This window comes from Marmota monax, unplaced genomic scaffold (assembly GCF_021218885.2).
Source record: "Marmota monax isolate L192 unplaced genomic scaffold, Marmota_monax_Labrador192_F-V1.1 WCK01_AAM20220418_F8-fsc00028, whole genome shotgun sequence".
Lineage (NCBI taxonomy): Eukaryota > Metazoa > Chordata > Mammalia > Rodentia > Sciuridae > Marmota > Marmota monax.
In genome coordinates this window covers 1,085,574-1,095,851 of record NW_026694779.1, presented here as the reverse complement: position 1 = coordinate 1,095,851, position 10,278 = coordinate 1,085,574, and the positions used below count along the sequence as shown (strand labels likewise).

The window sequence follows — 10,278 nt, the reverse complement described above, 5'->3', positions numbered from 1 at the left end:
GTGGTGCTGGGATTGAACCCAGGGTCTCACACAGGTGAGGTGAGCTCCCCACCACTGAGCTACATCCCCAGCCCCACTGTGTAACATGTGGGCCAGCAGTGGATCTTTGCTGGTGGGTGTGCTACAAGAATTTTTGTTAAATGAAAATGTGATGGGACATTATGAAGTGGATGTTTATACTTATAAATTAGTTATAATTTAATTTTCAAATTATATTTTTAAACGGCAATTGGTAATTAAGACTTAATAACACCAATAAAAAAAAAGGGGAAAAAAATCTTAATCACCTATAATCCTAAGGGCTTGTGAGGCTGAGGCAGGAGGATCAAGAGTTTGAGGCCAGCCTCAGCAACTCAGCAAGGACCTAAGCAACTCAGTGAGACCCTGTTGCTAAATAAAATATAAAAAGGACTGGGGATTGTGGCTCAGTGGTGAAGTGTCCCTGGGTACAATACCTGGTACCAATATAAAAAAAGAAAGACTTAATAATTAAGGATTTTTGTTTGGTAACTTGTTTCTAAGATAAATGTGTCAGTGTCTGAACTATAACATTACAATATCCGCAATAAGATGGGCACAGTGGCACATTCCTATAATCACTGTGACTTGGGAGGTTCACAAGTTCAAGGCCAGCCTCAGCAACTTAGAGACCCTGTCTCAAAATAAAAAAATAAAAAGGGTTAAAAGGGTTGGGGATGATGATCAGTGGTAAAGGACCTCTGGGATCAATCCTCAATACCAAAAATAGTAATAATAAATTATTATTGTAACAAAAATGGCAAACTCTTTGATTCTTCCTAAGATAATTGTTCAGTAACATCATTTTCTACAGAAAGAGAAGAGAAAATCAAATCTTCCCCTAGCTGGGTTGATGGAAATCTGCTTTGTATTATTAATGACCCAGAAAAGCATTTTTCACTTTCACATTCCATTCCATTATTGGCAAAGTCATATACGTTTTTAGGATTGTTATCAAATAATTTATTCTTTTTTTAAAAATCTCAAAATATGTTCTAGAACATTCAGTAATAAAGGGCCACCAATACCCCACACACTGAGAAAATACACACTGTGTTCCTAGTTGAGCTAATTAAAATCATATTCCCGGAAAGGTAGCTCGATTGCCTTTAATGGACTTCGTAAAAACTGAAGGTGGGGGCTGGGGGTGGGTAGGGAAGGCGGGGGCGGGGGTGCTGGCGTGTGCAAGTCCCTGGGTTCTAGCCTTAGCACTGCAAAAAATAAAAGTCCCCCCCGCAAAAAAAAAAAAAACCCCAAACACACCCACTGTTTGCAAAATAGTGCACAAAAGACAAGTTTGGAAACTTCGAAGGGCTTTAAGACAGACTTAATTTTTCATGATTTTCCCACAGCCAGTCATGGTATTTATTTAACTTGTGATCCTGGGGGTGCACCTGGAAAAAATACGACACATTAGGAGACAGGGGCCTTAGGTAAGCTAGTCATCAATACGTCTTTGTAAGATGGGCTTAGGAAGGTTTGGTGAGGATTAGCACATTATAATAATACACCTGAAACACAGATAATAGGACTCACAGGTAAAATCATCCCTTACGTTAAGGTGACCCTGTTCAGTTTGCTAAGTGCTTTCTAGTTCAGCCCTGATTCAGCCCTGGAAGGTCGAGGTGGTGAGGACATGAGTCAAGTATCAGCACATTTTCTAGGAGGAGGTTCTAGAGGCTGAATGGACTGCTCAAGTCACAGTGGACTGCTCTGGTGGGCAGGGATAAGACAGCCCAGCTTGACCTGACCCTGCAGGGTGAATGCTTAAGGGCAAGTCACCAGTTGCTAGGACAGTGTACCAGGCCACCCACCAGCTGCCGTCAGGATGCATTAGGGCTGGGCATACTCAACAGAAGGGGCAGCTGAAGAAGAACCCAGTTACCACCCAAAACGGTCTGAGACCACCACAAGAAACCCACAAGCAAACATTGTGGGCCCAACTGGCCTCCTTTTGACAGCACATAAACAGGGCAAGGCACAAACAGGGTCAGAGCCATGCCCAAGGGTCTTTGGGGACTTGGGGAGTGTCTAATGACCCCTCCCTGCTGCAGATGACCCCATGCCACCAGCTTCCCTTGAGCTGGGTACAAAACTGGTTAGAACTGCAATAGCACTTGCATGCAATGAGTAGTTTGAGCCATAAAAACTGTGGACGTTTTTGCTTCTGGGACAAATGTGCGGGTTGGGCTAGGGCTGGGCCTCACCTGCTTCCACTCGTTGACACAAAAAATCCTGTAAGAGTCGTTGCCATATTTGCCAATCCCATGAAGCTCAATCGGATACTTCCACTGCTTTGTCAGGTACTCCTCTGAGAATACAACACCCCTCACATGAGCTCAGCTTCCAGGAAGACACCTTCCATAAATGTGTGGTGACAGGGCGAGATGGAGAGAGTGTGTGGCGGAAAGGGACAGATAACCTTCAAATTCCTGCAGCACCTTTATGACTTCCTAGCCACTATTTTGTGCTGTGCTAACTCGACAGGGGAGACATCCTTAAGGACAGGGCTTTCTGATCCACTGACTTCTTCCCTAATTCTGCCCACGTGGCCTGATGCTGCTGGACAAAGGTTTATTACCTGGGTTGGGGTGGAAGACGACAGTTTGGGGCAAGCAGGCTGTTCATAAATGCCATCAGTGCTTGGACCCTACTAGGGTAGCATCTGAAGACATCAACGTTCAAGGTGGCTCTATTTTTTTCCTTTGGGCATAAGGAACACACCTGAGAACTTGATAATGGTTTTGGCTCGAAGATCGTAGAGACCAAGAGGCTTCAGAAGTTCTGACACATCTCTCCAGTCTGCTGTTCTTGCTACCTCAGCTGAAGGGTATTTCTCTAGAAATTCCCAAAGCACAGGAATTGCCATTTTTCCTGGGAAAGGGACATACCAGTGATTATGAGCAAGATGCTGGAAGGGCTTCTTTTAGGTTCAGGGAGTTTCTCATCTAGAAATCCCAAGCAAAGGTTTTGTTTGTTTAACCACTGACAAGAGGCTACTTTTTTACACTCAAATACCAGCACTGCTATTTGGCCAATAAATAGTCCAAATTCCGCTGAAACCGGCCTTGTGTGATATTGGTTTTTAAATAATCAGATCACTAGGTAGCTAGTGGAGAATCACACAGGACACAAGGTGCATTCAATGACAAAAAAATGCTTTTATAAAGGATACAGGGTGGAGAAATGCTCACTGGCGGATTTGCACTGATCACCAAACCTAACGTGGAAGTAGGAAATATCAGACCTGCCCCTTGATGCTAAAAAGGCCACTGGATGTCATCTAGTCTTCCTCATGGGGGAAGAGTTTGAGGGCAGAAAGGGAAGACCTTAGCTGAGGTCACAGACTTGAAAGGGCCCTTGAACCCAGGCCTCCCTCAGCCTCAATTCACTGCTCTTTCTCCTGATCACATTGCTTCTAAGACACCAATGAGAAGGATCCACAAACCTGATGTCCGATTGAGAAATATCGTCGCGATGAGAAGCTTCCAGGGATCGTGGAAAAGTGTTTCTTGGACAAGGTTAAAAGGTGACCGAGGAGGGGTCCATTTCTTAAAGGCTTTGCGTCGTGGGGGGCTGAGAGCTAAAAGACACACTGCATGAGAGTCGAGCACCCGACAGTGACTTAGAATCTGACGTTTTCATTGGGGAAGCGATACCTTCTCGGTTATACTTGCTGGAAAAATACAAGCTCGTCTTCCTTTTTTTGACCTGTGTCCGTGGGATGGTGGTGTCTTCTGAAAAGGCACAGTGGACAGAGAACACGGAATTATGGTTTAGCTTAAAGAGACAGTCAAGGATCAGAGGACAATAAAAATTCAGGCATTATTCTGAGTACTTACACAAATTTTAACTAACTGAATCCTACTAAAGACCTATGAGCCAGGCACTATTTTAGCTCTACTTTACAGATAAGGAAATTGAGGCACAGAGAAGCTAAGTCAATTGTCCAGTGACACACAGCCAGCATCAGAACTCCAATTCAGAGGCAGGCACTCTGGCTCCCAAGTCCAGGCCCTTAGCCAACAGTCACACTCATTTCCTAGGATTTCTGTTTAGAGCTTGGAGTATTGAAAAATTGGAAACAGTATGGAATATCTTAAATTATGACCCATTTATTCAATGTGGTCATCAAAATATAAAATCATATATTTTATATATTTTTAATATAAAAAATTATATATTTTATATATTTTTAATATTAAAAATTATATATTTTATATTCAAAAACACACGATTATTTTCTATTAACTTATAAATGAAAAAAGCAAGATTCTACATATGATCCCAATTTCATACAAACGTATACGTATGTTTGTGCATACATAGCAAGAAATTGACCCATGATGTCCCTGTATATAGGATGCTAGGACATCATGGGTTAAAAATGACATAAACCAGTTGAGCATGGTGGGGCAAGCCTTTAATCCAGCTACCTGAGAGGCTGAGGCAGGAGGACAGCGAGTTCAGGCTAGCCTCAGAACTGTCTCAAAAATGAAAAAATAAAAATACAAAAATAAAAGACATAAACCAAAATGGCATAATGGCTATTGGTGAGTGGCCACTTTTCTTCTTCTTATTATTTTTTTTAAATATTTATTTTTTAGTTTTTGGCGGACACAACATCTTTGTTTGTATGTGGTGCTGAGGATTGAACCCGGGCCACACGCATGCCAGGAGAGCGCGCTACCGCTTGAGCCACATCCCCAGCCCACTTTTCTTATTTTTAACAGTCATATTTACTTACTTCCTCCACTCATACCCTCAAAATTTGAATTGCAGTTAATAATACCTTGCATATGAACAGCACGAAACCATCTTTTCCATTCTCGATTTAACTTACAATATTCTTGATGTGAAAAATGGGACTAGGGAAGGCTATTATTTCTATTGTTCAGATGAAGAAATTGAGGCTTAGAAATGAAGCAACTATACTTAAATGATACTGGGCCTGAGGACACTGGGACAAGTGTCAAGGTCTTCAGATTGGTCGAATGTTTTTTGGTCTTCTATTTTCAGTACATAAAACACGGTAGAAAGAAAAAAAAATTAAAAAAAAAGGAACTGCTCTTACCAGTTAGTTACTTGCTAACGTTTTCTGTGGGTTTCTATAAATAATTACTAACTAGTCTCCTTTATAACTAGTTCACTTAGCAATTTGTAGCTCAACCAATAAGAAAATCTTTACTATTCCACCGGACACCTAGTAAGCTAAGGGTATTTCATCTTATTGAGAACCAAACTTACGGAATAGAATACTTTCATCTTAGTCATCCTTTTTAATATTTAATTTGTCCATTATATTAGCAATAAATCTACATAAACCCCAATGCTTTCTTTTAAGATGCTCAGTCTTTAAGGACAGACTTGGACCCTCTGAGATTCCCAGGTATACACGGCCATCTTCTGTCACAGGTAGAGAAATTCCAGGCACAGAGGAGACATTGAATTATGGGGGGCTTGAGATCAGAAATCAAGTCTAAGCCCCCACTCCACCAATTTGGCCCCCACAGGATTATTAAGTACTATTACTATTCTTCTTTAAGGGAGGTATTCATTATACCATAATGGCATAATGAATAACTAATACAGCCGGCTGCTCAGAAGATGTCCTTTTTATCAATTATTCACTGAGGTATTATAAAAGCCAAACAGCTCAGCTCTGAACTCTGTATTAAGAGCATATTACAAATAATAGATGAACTATGTGATTATACTTCTGAATTATTTAGAACCCTTAGGCCTTTTAGAGAAGCACTACATTATAATAGAAGACAAAAGTGACCGTGGTATGTACGAAATTAAATTGGAAGTCGCACTTCAGTAGTAAGTAACAGGAGATGTGCGAAGACACTGGCTATTGTCAGTTTGTGTATAAGAGGAATCTTCTGAGAATTTTTTACAAGTCTTTTAGTTTTCCTTCTAGTTTTAAGATGACTGGCTGGAAAGAGGATGGGAAGAAGGTCAGTTAACAGGGTGTTAGGATGATCTGAAGAATAGATCTAAGATATAGCTCTATTTCTTTGTCTAGACTGTGTCTTAACCATGGACAGACATGAAATGTAAGATCTGGAAGTGGAGCCTCCTCAGTCCATGGCTAATAGCATTAAATGCACTGAATACCATGAAATATTTTCTCAGAAGTAAAATCTCTCTTGCCTTCTGAGCGTTTGCTGTCTATTTCAGAGCCACATTTTAAAAGGTCCATATGCAAATGCTCCTTCCTCTCCGCCTGGTCTCCTTTCGATCTGCTTTCCTCTGATTCTAAATCGGTCTCCCCACACTTCTCGTTGCGTTCTGCTTCTTTGGTAGAACATAATTTGTCTGAGGCGCCAGAAGTTATTTGTTCAAAATGAACGTCTGATCCTGAATTGGGTGAGTTTTCTTTCACGGTGCTCTTGACTTTATCGGTCACACTGAGGGTCTTGTCGCTCACTCTGGTGTCAGAGATGCACAAAGTTCTGCCCAGCTCACTGTCTTGGGCAACAGGCTCTCTTTCAGCATCTGTCTTGTCGCATGGAGATTCTCCTTTGTCATTACTTTCAACAGAACCTGAAACACTCTTTCTGCACCGTCTTTTGGTTTTCTTAATTGGAATTCCTTTCAAAATTGTCACCTTCCTTTTGGACTTGCTAACCTTCCTGGAGTTACCATCATTACTACCCTCATCTTCTTCCAAAAGCACCTGAATGGACTCAGGGCTGGACAGTCCCCTGCTATCTTGCAGCTCGGAATTACTACTGGGCAGAGGAAACACTTTCTTCCACCGGCTTCGTGTTCTGAGGTTCCGGGTTGAAATGTGACTTTCATTCTGCAGTTGGGATGTCAGAGCTGCGACATTGCTGTCTTTAGATCTTGACCTGATGCCCCTTTTGGAAAGTACAGTAAAATCAAAATCTTCTGGCTTAACAGAAGTCTCTCCATGTTTGTGAAGATAATTAGCAAGTGAACTTCTGGATCTGAATTTCAGTCCTTGTGGGCTAGAAAATGATATTAAAGGAAACTTACTACTAGCAAATAAAAGTGCCTATTTTTTTTTTGGGGGGCGGATACTGAGGACTGAACCCAGGGCCTCAAGCATAAGCACTCTATCACTGAACTTCAACCCCAGCCCTTTCTAAAAATTCTATGTTGGGACAGGGTCTTGCCAAACTGTCCAGCTGGTCTCAAACTGCCTCAGCCTCCTGAGAAGGTGGGATTACAGGTGTGTACTACCATACGCAGTATCATTGTGAGTGACTTTTGCAAAAGAACTGAACCACATTTCAGATTTCTAATTGATAATTTCCTAATGTTGTCATAGGCATTTGTTATTTAAAAAGAAAAAAAAGAGCCATAAAGGGAATTTTAAAATAGTTTCCTCTGTAACAGCACAAATAAATTCACAAACATAACTCAAATGCAACTGCACCATTAATGTCATTCCCAGTTGGAGGGACAAAATGTATGCAATTGAGCTCAAATTACTTGATATAATTAACCAGTCACAGTGAACAAACAGAATCCATTGGTAGGATGGCAAAATTAGCAAGAAGCCAAGATTCCTGCTATGTCTCCCCTCTACCTGTCTAGACAAAATTATCTGGCTGCACTATCTTTATTTTCCACCTTGCATGCTCACCTGATAAAGTAGACATCAAATCTTCCTGCTGTTTTCCCAGATAATCTTTGTTTCACAACTCGTTCCCATCCACAAGGGACAGGCTTATGGCATCCGGTCACTGTGGTGTCACCCAACTGAGAAGAGGCGATGGCTTCTTGTAGCAGGGGCTGACACTCACTGATTCTTTTTATTGCTATTTGTCTTTCGTCTTCTCCCACTCTTTCCGATCCCACAGCCACATCTTCCTCGCTGGAAAAACAAAGCACAAGTGATCAGCTCTTTACAATGAGAAGCTCAAGCTACTTGCTAGATACTCTTTGGGTTAATCATTGCATACACCTATTTTAAAGATTTCTTGGGCTGGGGATATGGTTCAAGCGGTAGAGCGCTCGCCTGGCATGCGTGCGGCCCGGGTTCGATCCTCAGCACCACATACAAACAAAAGATGTTGTGTCTGCCGGGTTCGATCCTCAGCACCACATACAAACAAAAGATGTTGTGTCTGCCGAGAACTAAAAAATAAATATTAAAAATAAATTCCCTCTCTCTCTCTCTCGCTCTCTCTCTTCTTAAAAAAAATTTAAAAAAAGAATTGATAAATTATTAAAAAAAAAAAAAAAAGATTTCTTTTTTCTTTTTGGTACCAGGGATTAACGCAGGGGCATTTAACCACTGAGCCATATCTCAGCCTTTTTTTTTTTTAAATATTTTATTTAGAGACAAGGCCTTGCTAAGTTGCTTAGGGCCTCACTAAATTGTTGAGGCTGGCTTTCAACTCGGGATCCTCCTGCCTCAGCCTCCTCAGCTGCTGGGATTACAGACACACGCCACTGCACCCAGCTATTATAAAGATTTCTGATGACACCTGACCTAAGCTGGAGAACAGGAACTAATAGCTAACCTGTTAACCAGTGATCACAAGGACTGCTTAAAGGAGCGAGTGAACCCCCTCTTCTGCAAACAAGTACGGGGAAAATTTTACATAGATGTGCATTTTTCTGAGTAAGAGCCTCTATCATTTCTCTCAGAGGTTGCAATCCTTTAAAAGGCAAATAGTTTCTGACAAGAATTTTCAAATCTCCTTGATTCTTCATCTTCACAATAACCTTGTGAAGTACGTAGGACAAGATTTACTCTCATTGTATTGATAAAACTGAGTGATAGAAGGTTAAAATACTGGCAGAACTGATACCAGAACCCAGACCTACTGTTTGGTCTAACACTTCTCTCCTGTACTATTATTGAAAAAGTTCAGCAAAGTGTATCTTAACCACTAAATGATACATTTTAAAAGAGATCATCTAATCCAACATCTTTTCTACAAACGGGGAAACTAAGAAAGAACTAGTGTCTAATAAGTATTAGAATCACAGTCTTCTGACGTAATTTAGGGTTAAATACTTTTGGGGAGCTGTAGGAATCTTATGGTAGCTTACTTAAGAGTTAAGGAAACTGAAACCTGGTGGAAAAGACTCAAATCTGTGAGTCCAAGAGCAGATCACTTAAGCTCTCCAAGACTCATTTCTTCATTTGTAATAACATTTACAAGATTAAAATTTTTTGAGGGCTGGGATTGTGGCTCAGCGGTAGAGTGCTCACCTAGCACGAGCCGGACCCGGGTTCGATCCTCAGCACCACATAAAAATAAAGGCATTATGCTGTGACCATCTACATCTAAAAAATAAATATTAAATTTTTTTTTAAATGTAGGCAAGTCATCCTACACCCATCTCTCACATATCCAAGTATGCAACAAACAACTGTAGTTTCCTCTGTTACTTCTCTTAAAACCCATTTTTGGGCTGCCCTGCTTACTGAACACATCTCCTCCATGATATTTGTAGGAGTTTCCAACCGAACTACACCTCTTTTTTTTTTTTTTTTTAGGGATTGAACCCAGAGATGCTTTACCACTGAGCAACATTCCCAAGCCCTGATTTTATTTTGAGACAGAGACTCTAGATTGTGGAGGCTGGCCTCCAACTTGCGATCCTCCTCCCTCAGCCTCCGTGTGCCACCGCAATCTCTACCTGTACCACAAAAGTTCCCTGCTCCTCCCAGCTTTCTAGTTGCCGGAGTAAAGAAAGCCTGGGACACCCCAGGGCTCATCCTACAGGAGGAGCGACCTTCTCCCAGAGTTACTAACTAAGCCTGTGGGCCTCCAGGTCTTGGTCGACCCTCTGCCGAAGACCAGAGGGCCCCACAGACCGTCCACCCGCCGTTCCCATTTTTCAGGTGGTGGAACTGCGGTCGGAAGGGGAAAGAACTTGCCGGAGGTCACGCTGCTGCTCTGGGACTGGGAGGTCGCTGGAGGCCATCGAGGGGGCGGGTCCGCCGTCCCCGAGGCTCGGCGTCTCCATCAAGGCTGAGCCAGTCAAGCGGGGTCCAGCTGCAGCGACAGGCCGAAAGTTGCAAGGGCCTCGGGGTGAAGCAGAGTAAGAGGTGAAACTTCCTTCGATTCAAGGCACTGGGATGCCACCAAAGCGTTAAGGTAGGGTACCTCTGTCACACTCCACAGCCGCTTTCCGACCGCCCCTTGGACCGCAGCCGCCATTTCCATGGCTCCGCCAATCAAATCCCTGGTCGAGGAAGACGCACCGCCCCCTCGCCCGCGCCGACCAATCGCGTACGCCGCAGCTACACTCCCGCCTTCTGAG

The 10,278-nt window shown here is 42.4% G+C and overlaps 1 protein-coding gene across 1 annotated transcript; it reads right to left on the bottom strand.

The window, feature by feature from the left end:
• Nucleotides 1-1,327: 1,327 nt before the first annotated feature.
• On the bottom strand, nt 1,328-10,185 carry Mbd4 (methyl-CpG binding domain 4, DNA glycosylase). Its single transcript, XM_058572939.1, has 8 exons — nt 9,889-10,185; nt 7,640-7,866; nt 6,178-6,998; nt 3,678-3,755; nt 3,467-3,601; nt 2,743-2,892; nt 2,226-2,329; nt 1,328-1,412 (listed from the first exon to the last, which is right to left on the bottom strand). Exons 1-8 carry the CDS (start codon nt 9,979-9,981, stop codon nt 1,335-1,337), a joined length of 1,686 nt encoding a protein of 561 aa, XP_058428922.1. The 5' UTR covers nt 9,982-10,185; the 3' UTR covers nt 1,328-1,334.
• Nucleotides 10,186-10,278: the final 93 nt, after the last annotated feature.